General features: G+C 39.6%; 1 protein-coding gene across 2 annotated transcripts in view; it reads right to left on the bottom strand.

Annotated features, from left to right (window-relative positions):
• Positions 1-22,481, bottom strand: part of FANK1 (fibronectin type III and ankyrin repeat domains 1) — a 79,022-nt gene extending 56,541 nt beyond the window's left edge. For both annotated transcript variants that reach the window (XM_035707626.2, XM_035707625.2), the window contains exon 1: positions 22,403-22,481. In XM_035707626.2, coding sequence (XP_035563519.1) covers positions 22,403-22,466 — 64 coding nt within the window. In that variant the 5' untranslated portion in view covers positions 22,467-22,481. The remainder of the gene's footprint in view (positions 1-22,402) is intronic.
• Between the last annotated feature and the right edge of the window lie 4,474 nt (positions 22,482-26,955).

Raw genomic sequence — 26,955 nt, 5'->3', positions numbered from 1 at the left:
TAAAATTAAAGAGACAGAAAGTACTACACCAGGGGTTAGTGAAGAGGTGGAGCAATCAGAACTCTCATACACTGTTGGTGAGTGTGTCAACTGCAATGTCTAACCACATGAGATCACGTGCATACCCCCATGACCCAACAATCCCACTCTTAGTTATATACTCAACACAAAGGCATATACATGCTCACAAAAAGATGTGTACTAGAATGATCACAGTGTTTATTCACGTAGCCAAAATATAAAAACTATTCAAAAGCTCAACGGTAAAATAAATAAGTTGTAGTATATTCAGACAAAGGAATAGCAATGAGAGTGAAGGATTTGCTACCATGCACAACAATACAAATGAGTCTTATGATGTTGGGGGAAATAAGCCAGATCCAAAAAGTACAGACTGGGTGGCTCAGTAAAGCTTCCAACTCAGGTCATGATCTCGGGGTTGTGAGATAGAGCCCCCTTTAGGGCTCCCCACTCAGCAGGGAGTCTGCTTGAGATTCTCTCTCCCCCCTACCCCATTCCCACTCCCTCTCCCTCTAATTTTTTTTTTAAATCAGGCAAAACTAACACACACTGTTAGAAACCTGGGCAGTGGGATGGAGGTACATGTGGAAGGGACTGTAAGGAGAGCTTCTGGGGTGGTGGTCAAGTTCTGTTTCTTGACACCAGTTCTTGACGTACAGGTAGGTTTATTCTGTGAAAATTCAGTTAGCCATAACCTGAATTTCTGTGCCTATGGTGTACTTCAATTAAAAGTATGCTTTAAATCTCAGTTAAGTAGTGAAGTACAAAATCACCAAGTTCGATTAAATCTTAAGCACAAATGGAAGCCTTAGAATAGAAACCAGATGATGATCTTAGATTCAAAAGTGCTGATATTAACTCAAAATTATAGCCTTATAAAATCTAGCATTTGAGCTTTAAAAACTAATGTTTTTTATTCCATTCTAGGATATTCCAGTTTTTATTTTAGCATAAAAATATTTCAACATATATACTAATAAGTAAAACTGATGCTCCAGGAAGAAGGGCCATGGTTTCCTATAGTTTGAAAATCTACCACTATCAACTGTGCTCACTACTACCTGCATACAGAGAAGTATGCAAACCTTTACCCTGTTGGGGGCCCTCATTGGGTTTAAAATAAAATAAAACTGCAGTTATAGCAAAAATATTAAGCAAAAAGTCTAATAATTTTAAAGAACCTTAATAACTACAGTAATGGAAAGGCTAAATTATCTTTCTATTCTAGCCATAAAATTCCAAGATCACTTGTTACATAGAAGATGATACAATAGCATGCAGCCAGAAAAAAATAACAAATCACAGTTAATAAAAATGTTATTCTTTCTGGACTTCTGTGGGGTTTTTTTGAGTAGCTTTTTATGTTTTTAATTACTTGTGCTTTCTGTCATTTAAGTATACTCCTTCATAACCAATTTTACGTTCATAATTTCCATTCTTGTGCTCATTCTAGTAGCACATAGACTCTAATTTCTATTCTTTATCTTAAAGAGGGCTCCCCAAATTGCTTCAGAAAATCTAGGTCTGCTGCTGAATGGGATTCAAGTTCCTGGCAAGGCTGCAGTTTCTCACCATGCTGAATGCAGTTTGGAAAACAGAGCTGTGATGTAATAACCTACATGGCAATTAAGAACTAAGAAATAAGGGCACCTGGGTGGCTCAGTCAGTTAAGCATCTGCCTTCTGCTCAGGTCATGATCCTGGGGTGCTGGGTTGGAGCGCCACATTGGGCTCCCTGCTTGGTGGGGAGCCTAGTTCTTCCTCTCCCTCTACCCTTCCCCCCAGCTCATGCTCTTCTGATGTCTCTTTCAAATAAAAATCTTAAGAAAAAAAACTAAGACACAAAGTTAATTTAGGTGAGTCATTCATGTATTCATTCACCAAATAGTATTGTTTTCTAGTTTTATGGGCCTGTAACTGACATAACGTTGCTTAACTTCAGGTACATAATATGAATATATAGTTAACATTCATTATCTCTCATTATTGCAATTTTTCTTGTGATGAGAACTTTTAAGATCTACTCTCCTCGCAACTCCCAAATATACAACACAATAGTGTTAATTCTAGTCATTATGCTGTGCATTACATCTCTGGGACTTCTGACTGAAAGCTAGTACCTTTTGACCACTTTCATCCATTTCCCCAACCCCCGTGCCTCTGGTCACCACCAATCTGTTCATTTTCTGTGAGTTCAGTCTTAGATTTCCCCTATATATGGGGTCATGTAGTAGTCGTCTTTCTCTGACTTATTTCACTTAGCATAATGCTGTCAAGGTCCATTAGTGTCATCACAAATGGCGGGATTTCCTACTTTCTCATGGCTGAATATTCCATTGTGTGTATAAATATGGCACATTTTCTTCATCCACTCATCTGATCAAAGGACATTTATGCTGTTTCATGTCTTGGCTATTATAATGCTGTAGAACATGGGGTGCAGAGATTTCTTCCAGATAGTGATTTGGTACACTTCTGATACATACAACAGAATTGCTGGATCACATCATAACTTTTTTTTTAAGATTTTATTTTTAAGTATCTCAATCTCCAATGTGGGGCTTAAACACACAACCTTGAGATCAAGAGTCACATGCTCCACCAACAGAGCCAGCCAGGCACCCTGGGATTTTTATTTTTAATTTAAGGAATCTTCATACTACTTTCCACAGTTGCTGCACCAGTTTACATTCTCACCAACTTTGCACAGGGTTCCTTATTCTCCACATGCTTGCCAATGGTTGTTCTCTCTTGTCTTCGATAACAGCCATTCAACAGGTCTGAGGTGCTAGCTCACTGTGGTTTGGATTTGCATTTCCCTGATGACTAATGACTTTGAGCACCTTTCCATGTACAGGCAGATCTCTCTCTATAGTGCTTTGCAGATATTGAGGGGTTGGAGGGGTGCTGCTATTTTTACAAATTGAAGGTTGTGGCAACCCTGCATGAAGCTCATCTATTGGTGCTATTTTTCCAAACAGCATTTGCTTATTTCATGTCTCCATAACACATTTCAGTAATGCTTACCATATTTAAAACTTTTTAGTTATTCATACATTTGTTATGGTAATCCACAATCTCTGGTATCACTACTGCAGTCGTTTTGGGGTACCACAACGCACACTCATATAAGACAGCAAACTTAGTTGAGGTTAACTTGATATTGTGCATGCTCTGAGTGCTCCACTGACTGGCTGTTCCTGTCACTCTCCTCCTTCTCCTTGGGCCTCCCTAACTCCCAGAGGCACAACAATATTGAAATTGGGCTAATTAATAACCTTAACAATGGCCTCTAAATGTTCAAGTAAAACGAAGAGTCATAGATCTTTCTCTAAAATCAAAAGCTAAAACTGTTTCAGCTTAGTGAGGAAGGCATGTTGAAAGCCAAGACTGGCACAAGAGGCCTAGCTTTCAGCCTAACAGCCCAAGTTGTGAATGCAAAGGTAAGGTTCTCGAAGGAAATCACAAGTGCTACTCCATTGAACACATGAAAAATAAGAAAACAAAAGAGCCTTATTGCTGATATGGAGAAAGTTTTAGTGGTAGACAGAAGATCAAACCAGCCACAGCATTCCCTTAAGCCAAAGCTAGAGCAAGGCCCTAATTCTCCAATGCTGTGAAGGCTGAGAAAGCTGCAGAAGTTTGAAGTTGGCAGAGGTTGGTTCAGTAGGTTTAAGAGAGAAGCTGTCTCCATTAACAAAGTACATGGTGAAGAAGTGCTGAGGTAGCTCTTGCTGCAAGCTGCAGTAAGTTATCTGAAGATCTATCTAGCTAAGATAATGAAGGTGGCTACACTAAACATTTTTAAGATTTTACTTATTTATTCATGAGAGACACAGAGAGGCAGAGATACAGGCAGAGGGAGAAGCAGGCTTCCTGCGGGGAGTCCAATGAAGGACTCGATCCCAGGACCCCGGGGTCACGCCCTGAGCCAAAGGCAGACACTCAACGCTGAGCCACCCAAGTGCCCCTAAATAAATTTTCAATGTAGACAAAGCAGCGTTTGATTGGAAGAAGATGACATCTAGGACTGTTATAGCTAGAGAGAAGTCAGTACCTGGCTTCAAAGAACAGGCTGATGCTCTTGTTAAGGGTTAATGCAGCTGGTGCTCTATAAATGGAACAAGGCCCGGATGCTAGCACATGTTTACAACATGATTACTGAATGTTTTAAGCCCACTATTGAGACCTGTTGCTCAAGAAAAAAAAAAGATTCCTTTCAAAACATCACTTCTTATTGACAATGCACTTGATCACCCAAGAGCTCTGATGGAGATGGACAAGATTAGTGTTTTCATGCCTGTGAACACAGCATCCATTCTGCAGCCCATGGACCAAGGAGTCATTTGACTTCCCAGTCTCCCTATTTGAGAAATAGATTTCATAAGGCTATAGCTGCCATACCTAGTGATTCTTTGGATGAATCTGGCCAACAAAAGTGGAAAATCTTATAGAAAGGCATCACCATTCCAGAGGACATTAAGAGCATTTGTGACTCATGGGAAGAGATCAAAATATCAACAACAGAAGTTTGGAAGGAGTTGATTCAAACCCTCTGGATGACATTGAGGGATTCAAGATCTACATGGAAGAAGTAACTACATATGTGGTGGGAATAACAAGAGAACTAGAATGAGAAGTAGAGCCTGGAGATGGGCTTGAACTGCTGCAATCTCATGACACAACTAGAACAGATGAGGACTTTCTTGTGATGGATGAGCAAAGACTGGTCTTTTTGAGATGGAATCTAATCGTGGTGAAGACTGTAAAGACTGCTGAAATGACAAAGAATTTTTAATATTACAGAAACTTAGTTCATAAGGCAGCAGCAGGGTTTGAGAGGACCAACCCCAATTTTGAAAGAAGTTCTACTGTGGGTGAAATGCTGTCAAATGGCATCACACACCATAGGGAATTTATTCGTAAAAAGAAGAGTCAACCAATACAGTGAACTTCACATTTTAAGAAATTTCCATAATCACTCCAATTACAGCAACCACCACCCTAATTAGTCAACATCCAGAAACATTGAGGCAAGACCCTTCACCTTAAAAAGTTATGATTCACTTGAAAGTTCAGATGATGGCTTTTTGTTGTTGTTGTTGTTTGGGGTTTTTTTTAGCAATCATATTTTTCATTTAAAGTAAGTACATTGTTGGGGTTTTTTTAGATAGATTGCTATTGCAATTAATAGACTATGGTACAGTGCAAACATAACTTTTATGTGTATTGGAAATCCCCCAAATTATTTTGACTTGTTTTATTGTGTTATTTGTTCCATTGTGGTGGTCTGGAACTGAACCCACAATAGCTCTGAGGTATGTCTGTACCTACTGACCACTCATGTGTTTTCTTTGGGAAAATATCTATGCAGGTCCAATGCCTTTTTAAAAATATTTTTGTTGTTGTTATGCACTTCTATCAGCTCTTTTAATAATTTGCAAGTATTTTCTCCCATCCTCCAAGTTGCTTTTCATTTGGTTTCCTCTGCTATGCAAAAGCTTTATCCTTTGATATAGTCCCACTTGTTTATTTTTGCTTTTGGTATCAAATCCAAGTCATCATTGCCAAGATCAATGTTAAGGAGCTTAGGTTTTCTTTTTCAGTTTCGAGTTTTACATTCAAGTGATTCATTTTGAGTGGATTTTTATGTTTGATGTCCAATGGAGTCCAGTTTCATTCTTTTGTATGAGCTGTCCAGTTTTCCCAATACTATTGAAGGTACTATCCTATCCCCACTGTATACTCTTGGCTCCTTTGTTGTAACCAACCCTATAAGCATGGGTATATTTCTGAGCTCTTCCATTCCATCATCAAATGGTATTAAAACTCTTTTAGGGGTCAGGAACTGTGCAAAGTTAGGAGGATACAATGGTGAGCAAACAGACATGGTCTCTGCCTTCATGAAGCTTAAAGTTCTATGGAGCAGTGAGCTAAGAATTGGATAATCCAGTTACAAACTATGACAAATGCAATGAAGGAAGATTACTCAGAAGATAATCAGAGTGAAACAGGAACTTTCAAAAAAGGAGCAAAATGTGGGGGCTGGGGTGGGGAGATGCCCTCTGGCAGAGTATCTACATCAGAACAAAAGGAGGTCTTTGGTGAAACATGAAAAGAGAAGCTCTGCCCACACATCCCAAAGCAGAAGAGACCTGGCACATTGGAAAGATGGTCTCAGCCCAGTTGGACTCCAGCACTGAGCTGACCTGGAAGGGGAAATTCAGGGAGACCCATGACAACATGCCTGCAGTGCCATCACTAACTGTACCCAAACTGCAACTAGCTGCCTTCCTGTGGCCCTCCCTCCACTCCTCCAGTCAGTTTTGTTCCTTCCACTAACTTGTAGAATTAGCCTTAATTCATCCAGGACCAGAATTCCACCCACCACTCCACCCTTATGAATAGCCAGACATCCCTGAGGCCTTCATCTGTCTGCCCCACCCTGCCACACTTCCTGCCTATGACTAGAGTCCTTCAGAGCCAAGTTCCTCTCAGCCCTTACCGAACACTCTGCAGGAGAGATGCTGTGGCCAGCCATGACCTGGCCTATGTTCATCCTCTCCCACTGGATCTACTTACTACACAACCTGTCCCACCTCTGAAAGATGCCCATTTCTTTAGTAACATATGGTAATGGGACATCTCTCAGCTTCTGGTCTCCTCCCTCCGAGCCAGGTTGCCAGCTGTTGCCCCCAGTTGCACTGATAAGCCTTCATATGGCCATTATGGACTTCTAATTTACTGTGGAAGAGGGCACTCAAGTCACATTTATTAAAAATCATGTATTAAATGGCAGCCAGACAGAGTAGGAGGCTGAGAAGGAAAGCACTGGGCTCTCGTTCAGGTAAATGGACTGCTGCAAGAACTTGAAGTTCTCTCTTTTATCTCCACAAATAGAGCCACATTCCCAGGTTAAGTTTGCCAGAAGCTCCACCTCCAAAAGTTAAAATCTCACTCCATCTTTTATATTTCTACTATCCAATGTCTGCACAGGTATTTCAAAAATCTTTCAGTAATCCCTGGGTGGCTCAGTGCTTTAGTGCCTGCCTTTGGCCCAGGGCGTGATCCAGGTCCTTGGATTGAGTCCCACGTCAGGCTCCCTGCATGGAGCCTGCTTCTCCCTCTGCCTGTGTCTCTGCCTCTCTGTGTGTGTCTTTCATGAATAAATAAAAATCTTTTAAAAAATAAATAAATCAAAAATCTTTCAATGAGTATTTATAAAGTGCTACAAACAAGACATTGTACTAGACAACTTCACTAGGTATGGCCTTTATTATTCTTCGCCGTGAGCAGAGTCAGCCTTTCTGTCTTTCTCCCGTGCTGCCCCAACAGCTCTGGGCTGTTGTCCTCCGCCTGGTAAGACTCTATCCCTGGCACTCTTACTTAGCTTTTCCATTGTTGTTCACCCCAGCCTCCTGGACAGGCCCTGGTCATCTCAAGTTCAGCAGGCTAGAAAAACAAACTTCTCTTCTCTTCCAGATCAAACCCCTCCAGCCTGGTTCTTGGAGGTCATTGGGTAGCTCATCCTCCTCAGACTCTCCCACATTTGAACTCTTGTATAACTCCCGTGGACTCTGTGCTGTTTCTTCCCCCCACATGCATGATCAGGTCTTATGGATTCCTGCTTCTTCCGCAGACACAGATGACTGTGTGACCTGAGCATCAAGTGATAAAATCTGCTTCATTTACTGCCATAAAATGTACTATGGCCCGATGCTTTCACCCTGGATGAGGCATATTCCCCAAAGGTCACTCTCCTCCCCCCCCCCCCCAACTCTGTCTCTCTGCTTGGTCTTTTGCTTCTGCCCTATGCTCAGAAACCCATCCTCCTAGCTTCATACTCTTTCTGGAACTGAAGATCTCCTCAGGATAGAGCTCATAGAATTTGCTCACCAGCTTCTCAATTCAAAACCCTAACAAGCACCCCGATACCACCCTTTACCTTTCCATCTGTCAGAGAGGACCAGACATGGTTGGTAATCTTCTAATCAGAGAAATCATAAATTTGTTGGCATTGAATTATGTGCATCCCTAATATAGCTGAGGGGTAAGTAGGCACTCGTGTCAGAAGAAGAGTGGCAAACCTGAGACAGATTCCCCCTTTTGCATAGTATTGTGTGGTGTGCCACTCCCATCCCAGACAATGGTAACTTTCTTAGGGAACAACTTTGCCTTGACTGCAGGGTAGCCCTGACCAAAAGGAGGCACTTATAAATCCTCCTCACCCATTCCCTGGGCCAGAAAAGGCACTATAAAGGCAAGGTTATCCACACAGGCCATCCTCCTTCCACTTCAAGTTTCTGCCATGCTACAAAGAACAAAGTGTCAACCACTTGCAAACTTGACCTAAATGTTCTTATGTTGACTTGAAATTTTATGCTGTAAGTCCATGAAAAACCAATACTATGGTTTTAACCAAGAGAAACTATTAAAATGTAAAGTGATCATTTTAAAATGTTTGTCTTAATACCACCTAAAATGATGCTATATGCCAGATCTTAGGAGCTACCGATTTAATGGAAACCACCTGGCATGAAATTTTTCCTACTGCTAGAAATTCTGTCACTAAAATATAATTGGTCTTAAAAGCTTAAATTGAAACCATAACAAAAACAGTACAGAATACATGTGGTATAAATGTCATTTTATAGTAGAGTCAAACAGGTAAAACTAAACAATGTATGTTTAGGGATATATTCACATATGGTAAATGATAAAGAAAAATCCAAGTAATGAAACACAAGATATCTTTGTTATAATAACAGCCTTCCTACTGAATTTCTTTACTAAAGTGAATCTGAAAACTTAAACATGAGCACATTTTTAACATTGTTTTCTTCCACACCACATTATGTTGAAATAAGCTACTTAACAGATTCCTACATTAGATACTAAGTATTTTCAGAGCAAAGGCTGCATTTTATGCTTTTTCTTCCCAGAACAAAATACAGACAAATCAAGTAAAGAGCTAAGAGACCAGAAAAGCATCCATATTGCTCAGTGATGCTTGATTTATAAAAAAAAAAAAGGGGGGGACTCGCAGAATGGTGAGGAAAGGAGGTCATTTTAAGTAATCTCTACACCCAATATGGAGCTTGAACTCACAAAATCAAGAGCACTCTACTGAGCCAGCCTATGTACCCCAGAAAGGATGTCATTTTAATATAACAGTGCTAAGTCAATTGACTAACCAGATGAAAAAAAAATCTATACATTAAAAAAATTCAGATAGATATAAACATAAAAAAACTTCTAAAAGATAACAATATATTCATGACCTTAGATTAGGCCAAAGAAATTTATAAAGAATACTGAAAATATGGACTGCCTGGGTGGCTCAATGTTTTAGTGCTGCCTTCGGCCTAGGGTGCAATCCTGGAGACCTGGGATTAAGTCCCACATCGAGCTCCCTGCATGGAGGCTATTTCTCCCTCTGCCTGTGTCTTTGCCTCTCTCTTTCTGTCTCTCATGAATAATAAAAATCTTTTTTAAAAAAGAATACTGAAAACATTAACCATAAAGGAAAAGATTGATAAATTAGACTACATTAGAACTAATTATCAAAAGAAACTGTTGAGAACAAAAAAAGCGCTAAGAAAATCTAACCAACAGACTCCAATTTAGAATAGATTTAAGAATTCTCTCACATCAATAATTAAAAAAAGACCAACAACCCAAGAGAAAATGCAGCAAGAGACTCTTCCCCCGAAGAGAATATCCAAGTGGCTGATATTAAAATATATGAAAAGATGCTCAACCTCTTCAGACATCATGGAAATTCAAATTCAATGAGCTACTACTACACACCTAACAGAATGATTAAATTAAAATGTATTTAAAGCTGACACAATAGTAAGTATCGGGAAGGATGGGATATAATTGTACATTCATGCACCAGCTGTGGACATATGAATGGACATAACCAGTGGAAAAAAAGTGAGCAGTTATCTCCTAAAGCCAACCCTAAACATATTCTACAAAACAACACTTTCACTCCCATGTACAAGCCAAAGGAAATATATACAGGTGCACCAAAAGAGATGCACAAGAAAGCTCACAGCAGTATTACTTACAAGAGACCCAGTTTGGAAACTGAATTTCTACTACCAGCAGAGTAATCATATTATGGAATATTAGTAAAATAGAACTTCTGCAACAATGAACACAAACTAATCATCGCTATGAGCAAGGGCATGAATGTGTTTCACATAGCTAATGCTGATGGAAAGAAGACAGACAAAAAAAGCTTCATTTATAAAATGCAAAAATGGGCAAAACTCATCTACGGTGTAAAAAGTCAGGATGGAAAATTTCTTTAGGAAAGAGGGGAAGGTAATATAAATGAGGCTTATGGGGGTGCTGGTAATGTTCCTTTTATATTAACTATGTAAAAATTCACTCAGTTGTACTTTTCTAATCTTAATTGTATGTTTCTTATACCTATATACACTTGCCTATATGTAACTTATATACCAATTAAAAATTTCCTTTTAAAAATAGTTTGAGAATGAGGGACACCTGGGTGGCTCAATGATTGGGTATCTGCCTTCAGCTCAGGGCATGATCTCGGAGTCCCGGGATTGAGTCCCATGTCAGGCTCCCCCACAGGGAGGCTGTTTCTCCCTCTACCTGTGTGTCTGCCTCTCTCTCTCTCTGTCTCTCATGAATAAATAAAATCTCTTTAAAAAATAGTTTAAGAATGAAATAAAGACAGCGTACAAGATACAGAAACTTAGGAAGTTTGCCCCAGGAGACCATTACTAAACCAAATCCTAAAAGACCTATTTCAGGCAGGAAGAAAGTGACCCCACGTGATACAAGAAGAAATGAACAGGAAAAAAAAAAGTGAATCTGTGGCTAAAACTAAAAAAATATTAAGTATGTAAAACAATAAAAGTAATTTCCCAAGAAATATACAAAAATGGTAAAATTAAAATATATCAAAACAACTTGAATGAATCTCAGGAGAATTAGACTGAATAAAAAGTCAATTTCAAAAGATTAGCTACTACATGGTTTCATTTATATAATGTTCTTGAAATGACAAAATTATAGAAATAAAGTAGAGGTTAGTGGCTGTCAGAGGTTAGGGAGAGAAGCAAGTGTCTGTAGCTAACAAAGGGCAAGACATAGGGTCTTTCTTATGGAACTCTTCTATATCTGGGGACTAGAAGCCCTATACATGACAGGAGAGCATAGAACAAAATACACCCCCATGTGCATGCACATAAAACTGGTAAAATCTGAATAAGATCAGTGCATTGCATTAATGTCAATTTCCTGGTTGCGATGTTAGCTTTTTTTAAAGCTTTTATTTCTTTATTCACAAGAAATACAGAGAGAGAGGCAGGGACATAGAAGGAAGAGAAACAGGCTCCATGCAGGGAGCCCAGTGATATTATAGTTTTGAAAGATGTTACCATTAGGAGAAACTGAGTAAAGAGTATATTTGCATATTTCTTATATCTGAATGTGGATCTACCATCATCTCAAAGAGATGAAAATGAAGAAATAAATGTGGATATACTATATAGAATAGCATAACTCAAGAAGAGTTAAAGCAATTAAAATATTCTAAAGTTCTTTAGACTTTAGAAGGTACGTAAACTTCAGACTTCCATAACTTAAATATACATGTTTAGTATGATAGCTGCTGACAGATTATAAACAAAGACTTCCAAATGACTAGAAACGACAAAATATCCCACCAGTCCAAAGAGGACATAAAAGCTGGGGTTTGTGGGGACAAGTAGAAAATAGGAAATAAAATGATTGAACACATATACATACATGTCAGACACACAACCATATAGGGAATCCAAAAGCATCAGGATGTATAATAAATGCAAAGTGACTAAATGATCTGGTTAGAAATTGTTAAATTGTTTCATCCAATCCCATACAGTTTACAAGAGTCCTACTAAAATATGAAGATACAGAAGGGCTGAATATTAATATACATGTAACACACACATACACACAGAACATGACCGCAGTTACTATAGCTCTATCATACAGTTGAGAGCATACACAAATGAGGAAAGCATTTTAATAGAAATTCAATTTACAAAGATACACATTTTTAAATCATATGCCCCAAAATAGCCTCAAAACTGAAAGCAAAAGTTGACAAAATATAAGGAGATAAATACTCCACTATGATTGTGGACTTGTCTAACATCTCTCAGGCAATAGATAAAGTAAAAAAAAAAAAGGATATTATAGATTTTAACCAAATTATCAAAAAAAGACTCAATGGACATATATAGAACACAATACCTTAACTGCAGAAGCAGACTTCCCCTCAAGTAAATGAGAAACAATTTCAAAAAATTAGCCATATATGTAGGTGTTAAAGCAAGCAACAAATTTCAAAGAAGTGGAATACAGATCACAATCTCTAACAATAACATAATTAAGCCGAGAGTGAGAAACAAAGGATAAAAATGAGAAAATTCACATTTTAGAAACTGGGACACATAGTTCTGAATAACCCATAGATCAAAGATAAAATTACAAGGAAAATTCATCTTCATCAGTTCTACATATCAAAAGCTGTGAGGTACAGCTGAATCCATTCTTAAAGGCAAATTTATAGTCTTACTGTGTACTAGAGTAATACACTGAAAAATAAGATCAGTGAACAAAGCATCAGTCAATAAATTAGGAAAAACATAACAGAAATGAACAAGATACAAAGAAACATACAATAGAATCAATCAAGCTAAAACTCAGTTCTTCAAAAAGCATAATAAAATTCACAAGCCTTTACCAGGAGTTAGCAAAAGGGACAAAAGCCAAAAATTAACAGACAGCACAAAATGAGGATTGTATTATAGACCTGAAGACTTCGAAAAGATGATTTGCAGTTACTAACTTTATGCCAATAGACTTTGAAGTATAGACCATAACAATTTTCTGGAAAAAAAAAAAAAACATCAAAACAGACTCAAAAAGTAGAAAAACTGAGACATCTTCTACCTATTAAACACACTGAATCAGTAGTCAAAATCTTCCCTTAAAATTTCTAGGCTCCTGTGGCTTTACCAAATGTTCCAGGAAATATACAAGTTAAAAAAAAATTTTTTGAGGCAGTCAGTTAAGCGTTCAATTCTTGGTCATGATATCCAGGCACTGGGGTTGAGCTCCGAGTCAAGCTCTGCATTCAGCACAGAGTCTGCTTGAGATTCTCTCTCTCTCTCTGCCCCTCCCACTTGTGATCTCTCTCTAAAATAAACAATTCTTTAAAAAACTGAGACTCTCTTGGAGTACAAAAAAATGCAGAAACACTCCCCAGTTCGTTTTTATGAGATTAAAATAAAAATAAACTCAATACCAAAACCCAACAAGGCAGGCGCCTGGATGGCTCAGTTGGTTAAGCATCTGCCTTTGGCTTGGGTCATGATCTCAGGGTCCTGGGATCAAGCCCCGCATAGGGCTCCCACTCAGTGGGGAGTCTGCTTCTCTCTCTCCCTCTGCCCCTCCACCTCCCCACTGCTAGTGCACATACACTCTCTCAAATCCTTAAAAAAAAAAAGCAACTGCAAAAGATATTTATACGGCAATGCTATTCAATGTGGATGAAAAGGTATTTTTAGAATGTGTTGACAATTTATGGTGCTGGCCAAGATGCAGTATTCATGTTGTAGCCAGTCATTCTCTCTGATTACAATAAAAAAAACTCCGGATAAAATATAAACTGCAATGACTCGAGGACTCTGAGAAGTAAATGACAAGCAGATTGAGACAAAGTCAAAACTTGGAACACTGATCAATATTGCAGGATACATAGACCATATTTTGGGTCATAAAAGTAAACCCAGCAATGTGAAAGAATTGAAATTAAATCAAGTACAGAGAACAGAATTCTGATAACAGAATTAAGTCCAAAATCAACAAACATTTCTAGAACATTGCCAAGTGTGTGGAACTAATGTACTTCTAAATGATGTGTGGGGTCAAGAACACCTAGGAAATATTTTGAACAGATCAATTGATTTAAATTTGCGCCAAGGGGAAAATTCAAAGCACTAAGTTATGACAACAGAAAGATATCAGGTCAATCACCTAAGTATCTGCTTAAAGTAGAGAAAAGCAGAATAAACCCAAGTCAAGCAGAAGAGTAAATAAAGTAAAACCAGTATAATAGAGTAAAATCAATAAAATTTAAAATAAAAAAGTCAAAATCCAAAACTGATTCTTTGAAAATAAATAAATTGATAAAGCTCGAGGCCAACAGACCAAGTAAAAGGGAGAAACCCAAATCACTGATACCAGGAATAAGGATAGGGAGCACCATTCCAGACCCCTGTAGACCTTAGATTAAGAAAGGATTCTACTAAGATGACTTTTGTCTAGAAAGCCAACAAATTAAATAGATTGCCCCCCTTGAAAGACAAATTACTGAAGGAAACCAGAATATATCGCCTCCAAATATGCCTCTTTCACATAAAAATTATTTTAAGCTGCAGGCAATTAAGCAGCAGCAAACACAGGAGAAGCTTTGTCCTCCCTCTCTTATGCCTAAAGGCAGGATGTAAATTCTTTTACTGGAAAAAGACTTCCCCACCCAGAGATGGCACAAGAGGAATCTGGTATATACATATATATGTATATATACAAACCTTCCCAGTTTGTTGCCCCTGGAAGCCTAAAATTGCTTACTTTCTCCTGTCATTTCTCTACCAACATACTGCCCTTGGCTGAAGAGGCTACATAAGCAGACCATTCTAAGCCACCAAGCTAAGTTACTTCTCACTATGTCCCCTGTGGGATGCACCCCCACCCACGTTAATTGTTTTTCACTTATTAATCAGTCTTTTTTGTTACAGAGCTCCAGCTGAAGTCATAAGATGGGTCAGGTAAAGTTTTGTGCCCCCTGTACATCAGCAAACTCAGTAGGATGTAGAAAGCTCAAAGTCTCCGGTTATCTCTTAAAGAAACTGAAAGGATACCTCCACTTTGGAAAACAAATTGGTGGTTTCTTATATAAAGTCAAACATACTGACAACGTGGTCCAGCAACCCTATTCCTCGAATAAAAACCTACGTTCAAAAGCCAGTATGTAAACATACATAGTGAATTCTTTTATGATGCACTAATAAGTGAAAATAATCCATTCCCCCAATGGTGAACAGATAAACTATGCTATATTCATACAATGAAATACTAAGTATAAATAAAAAGGAATGAACTGTTGATACAGACCACATGGATAAATCTCAAGTGCATTATGCTAATGACATTCTGGAAAAGGAATCACTAGAGGGATGTGGACCAGTGGTTGCCGAGGGCTAAGAGGGGGAAGAGTTACTACAAAGGGATAGCACAGGCATTTTTAGAGTGATGGACGGTTATGGGTCTTCACCGTGGCAGTGGTTACACCACTATTTATCAACATCACCAAAAAGAACGAGGTGTACTGTATGCAGATTTACAAAGTCTACAGATGGATCTGCAAACCAAAGCCAGCAGCAATATATTAAAAGGGTAAGTTTTGTTTATTCCAGGAATGTTTGATTTGAACACACGCACACAAAATTATAACCCATGAGCAGATTAAAAGAGAAAAAAATAATCTAAGATGCATAAAAAGTGTCTGATAACATTCAAAACTCATTGCATATTTTAGAAATAAGCAAATTAGGGGGTACCGGGGGTGCTCAATGAGGGTCTGCCTTTGGCTCAGGTCATGATCCCACTGGGATCACATCCCGCATCAGGCTCCCCACAGGGAGCCTGCTTCTCCCTCTGCCTGTGTCTCTGCCTCTCTGTGTCTCTCATGAATAAATAAAATCTTTTTTAAAAATAAGCATATTATGAATGTAAGGGAATGTCTTTATTCTGATAAAGGAGATCTATTACAAGTAAAAAATGTTCTCAATATGAGATACGTAAAGTTTTCTCTGAAATTGGAAGGACAACAAAGATAACCACTGTCAGTACTTATGGTCAACATTTACTATAGGTCTGAGCACAATAAGGAAAATAAGAAAAAGCAAAAGAATTGGCAAGGTAGAAAAACAAACTTATTTACAGAAGGTTTGGTTACCTATATCGAAAATTCAAAAATATATATATGGAAGTAATGAACAAGTTAGCTAGTCATACACCCAACAATTAACATTACATTTTAACAAACTGAATAAGTTACAATAGCACTGAAAACGCAATGAATCTAGTAATCTATGAAATGTGTAATGGAGTAATGTGTAATTTCTTAATGTGTAATTTCTTAATGGAGAAAATCATATTTTAGGATGTACTCAAGACATAAGACGTGGGAAGATAAATGAAGCTCAAGGATTGGAATATTCGATAAAGTTCTCCCCAGGATGAACTATTGATTTAATCCCAATGGAAAACCTAACAACATTTGTAGGAAATATAAATTCTTTTTTCTTTTCTTCTCCCCAAGTTTTTTTTTTATTGGAGCCCAATTTGCCAACATATAGCATAACACCCAGTGCTCATCCCATCAAGTGCCCCCCTCAGTGCCCATCACCCAGTCACCCCCACCCCCCGCCCACCTCCCTTTCCACCACCCCTTGTTTGTTTCCCAAAGTTAGGAGTCTCTCATGTTCTGTCCCTCTCTGATAGGAAATATAAATTTTAGAATTGACTTACCAGTTAAGTACAAAAGGCTAAGAATAGCCAACCAAGATCAAGGGAGAGGAAGCAGACAGTCACAAATATTTTCCTATTAATGAAGTAACTAGATGGCCACCAAAATTAATATGTGGCAGCACAGAAGAACAATAGTAGGCAGACAGAAGTATCCCTCAAATCTGATTTAAAATAAACAGGGTTTTTTAAATACATCAACTACTTCAGGAGGTAGAAAAAATTAGGAAGTTTTTTGTTTTTGTTTTTGTTTTGTTTTGTTTTTAATCCAAGAAAACATTTTCAGGGGGAAAAAAGAGCCAAAAAAACAAAAAATCTTCCTAAATTTTTTTACTTAATAAATCTAGTGTATTGGGACACCTGGCTGGCTCAGTCAGTAGAGGGTGCAACTCTCCGGGTTGAGCCCCACATTGGATGTAGAGATTACTTAAAAATAAAATGATTTTAAAAAATTAAGATTTGAGATGGGGAAAGAGAGAGCATGCGCACACATAAGAGTAGGGAGTGGGAGCAGCTTCCCTGCTGAGCAGGGAGTCCAAGTTGGGGCTCAATCCCAGGACCAAAGACCAAGGATGCTGGGATCATGACCTGAGCCGAAGGCAGATACTTAACTGAGCCCCTCAGGTACCCCTAAAAAATTTTAATAAATAAATCTAGTGTATTGTGAGGAGGGAGCAACATATTCATCTGGATAATTTATGAAAATGGCCATAAGGAAGCATTAGGCCCAAAGTCACATCTAACTTTTACAACTGAGCTAATGCACCATCACAGTGCTGAAAGACACAGAGGCCAGAGATTTCAAGGTTCAGTCTGCATCTGAAATCCAGAAAAATAAAAAGCAAAATGTACAGGGGTGCTTGGGTGGCTCAGTCAGGTCATGATCTCAGGGTTGTAGGATCAAGCCCTGCATTGGGCTCTGTGCTCAGGGCTGAGTCGGCTTGGGATTCTTGCTCTCCCTCTGCACCTTCCTTGCTCACACACTTGCTCTAAGAAAATATTAAGGAAAAAAAAAAGGAAAAATATACAACCCAAATGATTAATGCTTTCTTCTCCTGCATCCTGAATCTTGTTTGCTCACAAAAGCCTCAAATTACTTTTTATGTTTGCCAGCACCCCTCGGCAATGAGATAAAACATAGGGAGTTGAAACAAATTTTTTTTGAACGTACAAAGTTTCACTAATTCTGTACCTTTGGATCAATAATGCAATAGTAACCTTGGAGATTTTTAAATAAACTTTCCAGATAAGAATGAAGATGCTAAATATTAGCTCAAATTTCCCCCCATAAAGTGGGAAAAGTTTTTACACAGATTTTCATGATTGTTATATAAAAAAGGTAAGGGCGGGCAGCCCCTGTGGCTCAGCGGTTTAGCGCCACATTCAGCCCAGGGCGGGATCCTGGTGTCCCGGGATCGAGTCCCACGTCGGGCTCCCTGCATGGAGCCTGCTTCTCCCTCTGCCTGTGTCTCTGTCTCTCTCTCTCTCTCTCTGTCACTATGAATAAATAAAATCTTTTAAAAAAAAAAGGTAAGGGTAGTTAAACGATTTTTTTAAGATTTTATTTATTTTAAAGAGTGCACACACACACATGCAGAAGACTGGTGGGGTGGGGGACCGAGGGAGAAGGAAAGAATCTCAAGCAGACTACCTGCTGAGCACAGAGCCTTACTCAGGGTTCGATCCCACATCGAGGTCATGACCTGAGCCAAAACCAAGAGTGTGACGCTCAACCTACTGAGCCACCCAGGCACCCCAGGAGTTAAAATTCTTAACAGGCCAATAACCAGGGAGGAAATTGAAGCAGTCATCAAAAACCTCCCAAGACACAAGAGCCCAGGGCCAGATGGCTTCCCAGGGGAATTTTATCAAACGTTTAAAGAAGAAACCATACCTATTCTCCTAAAGTTGTTTGGAAAGATAGAAAGAGATGGAGTACTTCCAAATTCGTTCTATGAGGCCAGCATCACCTTAATTCCAAAACCAGACAAAGACCCCACCAAAAAGGAGAATTACAGACCAATATCCCTGATGAACATGGATGCAAAAATACTCAACAAGATACTGGCCAATAGGATCCAACAATACATTAAGAAAATTATTCACCATGATCAAGTAGGATTTATCCCTGGGACACAAGGCTGGTTCAACACCTGTAAAACAATCAATGTGATTCATCATATCAGCAAGAGAAAAACCAAGAACCATATGATCCTCTCATTAGATGCAGAGAAAGCATTTGACAATGCTGATCAAAACTCTTCAGAGTGTAGGGATAGAGGGAACATTCCTCAACATCTTAAAAGCCATCTACGAAAAGCCCACAGCAAATATCATTCTCAATGGGGAAGCACTGGGAGCCTTTCCCCTAAGATCAGGAACAAGACAGGGATGTCCACTCTCACCACTGCTATTCAACATAGTACTGGAAGTCCTAGCCTCAGCAATCAGACAACAAAAAGACATTAAAGGCATTCAAACTGGCAAAGAAGAAGTCAAACTCTCCCTCTTCGCCGATGACATGATACTCTAATAGAAAACCCAAAAGTCTCCACCCCAAGATTGCTAGAACTCATACAGCAATTCGGTAGCGTGGCAGGATACAAAATCAATGCCCAGAAATCAGTGGCATTTCTATACACTAACAATGAGACTGAAGAAAGAGAAATTAAGGAGTCAATCCCATTTACAATTGCACCCAAAAGCATAAGATACCTAGGAATAAACCTAACCAAAGAGGTAAAGGATCTATACCCTCAAAACTATAAACACTTCTGAAAGAAATTGAGGAAGACACAAAGAGATGGAAAAATATTCCATGCTCATGGATTGGCAGAATTAATATTGTGAAAATGTCAATGTTACCCAGGGCAATATACACGTTTAATGCAATCCCTATCAAAATACCATGGACTTTCTTCAGAGAGTTAGAACAAATTATTTTAAGATTTGTGTGGAATCAGAAAAGACCCCAAATAGCCAGGGGAATTTTAAAAAAGAAAACCATATCTGGGGGCATCACAATGCCAGATTTCAGGTTGTACTACAAAGCTGTGATCATCAAGACAATGTGGTACTGGCACAAAAACAGACACATAGATCAATGGAACAGAATAGAGAACCCAGAAGTGGACCCTGAACTTTATGGTCAACTAATATTCGATAAAGGAGGAAAGACTATCCACTGGAAGAAAGACAGTCTCTTCAATAAATGGTGCTGGGCATGCAGAAGAATGAAACTAGACCACTCTCTTTCACCATACACAAAGATAAACTCAAAATGGATGAAAGATCTAAATGTGAGACAAGATTCCATCAAAATCCTAGAGAAGAACACAGGCAACACCCTTTTTGAACTCGGCCACAGTAACTTCTTGCAAGATACATCCACGAAGGCAAAAGAAACAAAAGCAAAAATGAACTATTGGGACTTCATCAAGATAAGAAGCTTTTGCACAGCAAAGGATACAGTCAACAAAACTCAAAGACAACCTACAGAATGGGAGAAGATATTTGCAAATGACATATCAGATAAAGGGCTAGTTTCCAAGATCTATAAAGAACTTATTAAACTCAACACCAAAGAAACAAACAATCCAATCATGAAATGGGCAAAAGACATGAACAGAAATCTCACAGAGGAAGACATAGACATGGCCAACATGCATATGAGAAAATGCTCTGCATCACTTGCCATCAGGGAAATACAAATCAAAACCACAATGAGATACCACCTCACACCAGTGAGAATGGGGAAAATTAACAAGGCAGGAAACAACAAATGTTGGAGAGGATGCGGAGAAAAGGGAACCCTCTTACACTGTTGGTGGGAATGTGAACTGGTGCAGCCACTCTGGAAAACTGTGTGGAGGTTCCTCAAACAGTTAAAAATATACCTGCCCTACGACCCAGCAATTGCACTGTTGGGGATTTACCCCAAAGATACAAATGCAATGAAACGCCGGGACACCTGCACCCCGATGTTTCTAGCAGCAATGGCCACGATAGCCAAACTGTGGAAGGAGCCTCGGTGTCCAACGAAAGATGAATGGATAAAGAAGATGTGGTTTATGTATACAATGGAATATTACTCAGCTATTAGAAATGACAAATACCCACCATTTGCTTCAACGTGGATGGAACTGGAGGGTATTATGCTGAGTGAAGTAAGTCAGTCGGAGAAGGACAAACATTATATGTTCTCATTCATTTGGGGAATATAAATAATAGTGAAAGGGAAAATAAGGGAAGGGAGAAGAAATGTGTGGGAAATATCAGAAACGGAGACAGAACGTAAAGACTGCTAACTCTGGGAAACGAACTAGGGGTGGTAGAAGGGGAGGAGGGCGGGGGGTGGGAGTGAATGGGTGACGGGCACTGGGTGTTATTCTGTATGTTAGTAAATTGAACACCAATAAAAAAAATAAATAAATAAATAAATAAATAAATAAAAATAAAATAAAAAAAATAAATGGTGCTGGGAAAATTGGACATCCACATGCAGAAGAATGAAACTAGACCACTCTCTTGCACCAGACACAAAGATAAACTCAAAATGGATGAAAGATCTAAATGTGAGACAAGATTCCATCAAAATCCTAGAGAAGAACACAGGCAACACCCTTTTTGAACTCGGCCACAGTAACTTCTTGCAAGATACATCCACGAAGGCAAAAGAAACAAAAGCAAAATGAACTATTGGGACTTCATCAAGATAAGAAGCTTTTGCACAGCAAAGGATACAGTCAACAAAACTCAAAGACAACCTACAGAATGGGAGAAGATATTTGCAAATGACATATCAGATAAAGGGCTAGTTTCCAAGATCTATAAAGAACTTATTAAACTCAACACCAAAGAAACAAACAATCCAATCATGAAATGGGCAAAAGACATGAACAGAAATCTCACAGAGGAAGACATAGACATGGCCAACATGCACATGAGAAAATGCTCTGCATCACTTGCCATCAGGGAAATACAAATCAAAACCACAATGAGATACCACCTCACACCAGTGAGAATGGGGAAAATTAACAAGGCAGGAAACCACAAATGTTGGAGAGGATGCGGAGAAAAGGGAACCCTCCTGCACTGTTGGTGGGAATGTGATCTGGTGCAGCCGCTCTGGAAAACTGTGTGGAGGTTCCTCAAAGAGTTAAAAATAGAGCTGCCCTATGACCCAGCAATTGCACTGTTGGGGATTTACCCCAAAGATACAGATGCAATGAAACGCCGGGACACCTGCACCCCGATGTTTCTAGCAGCAATGTCCACAATAGCCAAACTGTGGAAGGAGCCTCGGTGTCCATCGAAAGATGATGGATAAAGAAGATGTGGTTTATGTATGCAATGGAATATTACTCAGCTATTAGAAACGACAAATACCCACCATTTGCTTCAACGTGGATGGAACTGGAGGGTATTATGCTGAGTGAAGTAAGTCAATTGGAGAAGGACAAACATTATATGTTCTCATTCATTTGGGGAATATAAATAATAGTGGACGGGAATAGAAGGGAAGGGAGAAGAAATGTGTGGGAAATATTAGAAAGAGAGACAGAACGTAAAGACTGCTAACTCTGGGAAACGAACTAGGGGTGGTAGAAGGGGAGGAGGGCGGGGAGTGGGAGTGAATGGGTGACGGGCACTGGGGGTTATTCTGTATGTTAGTGAATTGAACACCAATAAAAAATAAATTAAAAAAATTTAAAAAAACACTGTTATGTACAAGAGGCAGCAGTTATTGCCTGCACCTGTATTCTTCCCCCATACTTTGAGACCTGGTCCAGTATCCTCTGAGCTGGAAGGAACCACCATTGACTGGAGGGGTTGCAAAAATCTAAACTCTAGTCATCATGAAAAGTCACAATAACTTAAAATTCCAGAAGCAGTACGAGCAGAAACAAAAAGGTCATACACCCGCTGTGTGGTGAAGCAAGGAACCAGGACCAGGCATTCCAGAAAGAATTAAATTACAAAAGTCAAGGAGATTTGGGAGCAGTAAAGAGTCCATCAGAAAGAAGAAACTAGAAAATAGTCAAATTCAGTGGAAAATTTCATTTACAGGCTTATGGTCAACCTCAGAGCATTTTTCATCACACACACAGGGTAAGGATTTTGCAGCAGCTGTGGGCAGAAAGTGTACCCCAGGGTCACAGAAGGAGAAGGGAAGTGAACGTACAGAGCCCCAGCAGAATCAGACAACCTCCACTGGCAAAGGTCAGTGAGGGTCAGCTGGGTTTGCACAACCTTTGACCCACTTCATAGCCTTTGTGTTCCTCAAAGAACTGATCCCTTCTAAAATTTCACAGAGGAAGACACAGACCTGGCCAACAAGCACATGAGAACATACTCCGCATCACTGGCCATCAGGGAAATACAAATCAAAACCACAATGAGATACCACCTCACACCAGTGAGAATGGCTAAAATTAATAAGACAGAAAACAACAAATGTTGGAGAGAATGTGGAGAAAGGGAAACCCTCTTGCATTGTTGGTGGAAATGTGACCTGGTGCAGCCACTCTGGAAAACTGTGTGAAGGTTCCTCAAAGAGTTAAAAATAGAGCTGCCCTATGACCCAGCAATTGCACTGTTGGGGATTTACCCCAAAGATACAGATGCAATGAAACGCCGGGACACCTGCACCCCGATGTTTATAGCAGCAACGTCCACAATAGCCAAACTGTGGAAGAAGCCTCGGTGTCCATCGACAGATGATGGATAAAGAAGCTGTGGTCTATGTATACGATGGAATATTCCTCAGCCATTAGAAATGACAAATACCCACCATTTGCTTCAACATGGATGGACCTGGAGGGTATTATGCTGAGTGAAATAAGTCAATCGGAAAAGGACAAACATTATATGGTCTCATTCATTTGGGGAAAATAAAAATTAGTGAAAGGGAATAAAGGGAAAGGAGAGAAAAGGAGTGAAAATATCAGAGAGGATGACAAAACAGGAGACACTCCTAACTCTGGGAAACGAACAAGGGGTGGTGGAAGGGGAAGTGGGCAGGGGTTTGGGGTGACTGGGTGATGGGCACTGAGGGGGGCACTTGGCAGGATGAGCACTGGGTATTATGCTAAATGTTGACAAACTGAACTCCAATAAAAAATTAAAAAATAAAAATAAAATGTTATGGGTCAGGTCCAAAAGAATAGAGGCAACCACCATTAGCCTGAGGAGCTGGTGGTCCTTAATATTCCACCTGACTCTAAAGGAATGACACCTCCTTTCCTTCCTTAAGGTCTCCCAGGTCCTCACAGGAGATTCAGATGGGCCATTCTTACCTCCAGTATTTCCTAGTATTCGTGTCTCTTTGACATCAAACAATTCCAGGCTAATGACAAGAGAAGTTGGCTTTACTGAATATTCTCCTAGCTGACTGTAGCTGACTCCTAGTTCTCTCTAGGGAGCTAGGATTTCAATTTAGGTAACTCTCAGGACTTCTAGTTCATCTTGACACCTAGAAATTCCTTCCCTTTCCTATTGATTCACATTTCAATTAGACTTAACCAGTCCCAGCCACCTCTAGCTGGTCTCTGTTCAAACACCATACATGTGTTTCTTACACTTTCAATTGTTATTTTTGAGATTCTTCACTGATAGTGAGCCTTCCAGCTATTGAGAGGGGAGTGAGGCAGGGCCGAAAGAGGCCACGATTCCCATTACACAAGCCCACGCCACATTTACCAGCTCTGAGACTTTGGCTGTAGGACTAGCCTCTCAGAGGCGGTTTCGTCATCTGTGCGCTAGGGATCGATTTACTATTACTGCAAGGCAGTTTTAAGGAATAGTGGAGGTGTACCTAAAGGATTTGGCATTTAGCAGGTGCTCAAACGGCAGGTGTTTACAAAGTCTTTATTGTGGCAAAGACTTTTTGCTGCTGCAAAATCCTTTAACAAGATTTACCATGTTAACTATTTTTATGTGTACAATTTACTGGCATTATGGACACACATTGTTGTACAACTATCAGTACCATCCATCTCCAGAACTTTAATCATCTTAAACTAAAATCCTATATTCACCCATGAAATAACTCCCCCTTTTCCATAAGCTGCAGGCAATCTCTAGTCTACTTTGTCTCTATCAATTTGACTGCTGCAGGTAAGCGGTGAACTCAATTTCTAGGCCCGAGCTGGAGGCACTCCAGTGCCAGGTGCCACATCAGCAAACCAAACTTTCCTGTTCCTGTAAATGCTCCAACTTGACCAGGAACGCCATATATGCAGTCAGCCAAGCCTGAAATGCTGAGGCAACTCTGGGCTCTACTTATCTCCTCAATCCTGGATCATAAATCCTGGGCATAAATGAGGTTATGCCCTGTCTCTGCATTGCTCTTCTAATGTTCTATAGAACTCATTCTTGCCCCAAATCCTTCAGGAAAAGTGGTCCATCGCTTGTAAGACACTCTAGTCCCCCATCTGTAGCTTATTCTCTCTTAAAGGACAAGCATCACTACATTATCTTTGTCCTTCGACAGAATCATACAGTATTTGTCCTTTTGTGACTGATGTATTTCACTTGGCACACGGTCTTCCAGGCTCATCTCTGTTGTAGCCTGTGTCAGAATCCTTGCGTTTTCAAGGCTGAGTGGTATTCCATTGTATGTATAGACCATATTTTGTTTGTCTCTCTGTTCATCTATTAATGGACACCTGAGTGGTTTTCCTCTTTTGGCTATCATAATGCAAGGGGCAAGTTTCTTTTTAACTATAGATGTTTTTTGTACCGAGTATATACGTTAAGCAATCAAAATAGTCTGCCCGAGGCTCACAAATATCGTCTTCATGACCATATGTGAGGGAAATACAGACCGCTCCTACTTTCTATTGATAGAAATCCTATTTAAAACCTCTCATTAGTTGGTAAATTGAACACCAATAAAAAATAAATTTATTTAAAAAAATAAAAATAAAAATAAAACCTCTCATTAGACTCCTAACTCTGGGAAACGAACTAGGGGTGGTGGAAGGGGAGGTGGGGGGGGCTGGGTGATGGGCACTGAGGGGGGCACTTGATGGGATGAGCACTGGGTGTTATTCTATATGTTGGCAAATTGGACACCAATAAAAAATAAATTTATATAAGAAAAAAAATAAAACCTCTCATTACTTTTTCACACCCAGAAGACCAAAAACGGTTCAACTATGAAAAAAGAAACAAACTGCTAGTCACAGTTATTACACATTGTGAAGTTAATACAGAGCAATCTAAAATTGGAAAGTGCCAACCACTTACAAATTATAGGAAAATATCTGTGCTTCAGTGGAAAAATTATGCATTGTTCACATCATCTGCTTTTGGGTTTTCCAGTCAAGACTGGCACAGCCTAGGTCAAAGTTGAAGAGAACCAGTGGTAACAAATGATTCTGGTCTGTACGTAGGCAAATGAGCCTGTCCACCGGAAGGGCAGTTCTCCCCCCAAATAGCAAAGCCACCTATGCATCATTTTCAAGTTCACTATTCTTAAATGGATTCCTGGTAGAACTGGATCTACCAGTCTTTCCCAACCTTTCCCAGGGTTTTGCCAACCACTTCCAGCCTTCCTGGCTCCCTCTTGGGGAGGGCTGCAAGTTCATTGCCCGAAATTTTCTATTTCGACTCGAAGCCTCACCCAACCCAGGAGCTCAGAGACCACACTTCTGATCACAACCACCCTCTTCCCTTCGCAGGCAATCAAATCTTCAGGAAGTAAAAGTAAGGCCACAAAGAAATCTGAGACCCAGGCCTCAGATCACGGACCTTACATTGAAGCACTCTGCACCCAAATTAGTTGCTGGACCAGGGAGTGGAGGATGAGTAGAATCTCGGTTATTACAGCAGCCTTTTAAGGCTCAATCATACCTAAGTATTTAATTTTTCTTAGGGAGAATTTAATTTTTCTCCTTGGGGAAAAAGAATACGGTTTAAAAAAAAAAAACAAAACTGTCTTGGGTCTATGTTTCTTTATCCACAGCACTAGAAGTTTCCTCTAATCATGTGTCCTGCCCACCCATTTTCAGGTGTTCCATTTATTCAACTAGTACTTGAGGCCCTAAGTGCTGATGACACAGTGAATAGGCAGGTGTGGTTCCTATACTCCGGGGGTTTTCCACCTTGCTGAGGCAGAGGGTGGGGTATGGGCATTAACCACAGAACAAGAGATTACGGAGATTTTTTTTTTAAGGCCTAAAAAAAAAAAAAAAAAAAAGATGCACAATGGAGCTTTGGAAAATGAGAAAAAGTCCTGTAGGTTTATATTGTTACATCACAAATGAAAGAGGATTGTTACATATTTGGCGTTGGGGGGGTGGGG

The sequence above is a fragment of the Canis lupus genome, chromosome 28 (genome assembly GCF_003254725.2).
Source record: "Canis lupus dingo isolate Sandy chromosome 28, ASM325472v2, whole genome shotgun sequence".
Taxonomy (NCBI): Eukaryota; Metazoa; Chordata; class Mammalia; order Carnivora; family Canidae; genus Canis; species Canis lupus.
Note: the sequence above shows the minus strand (reverse complement) of the source record. Positions and strands in the feature narration are given on the sequence as shown.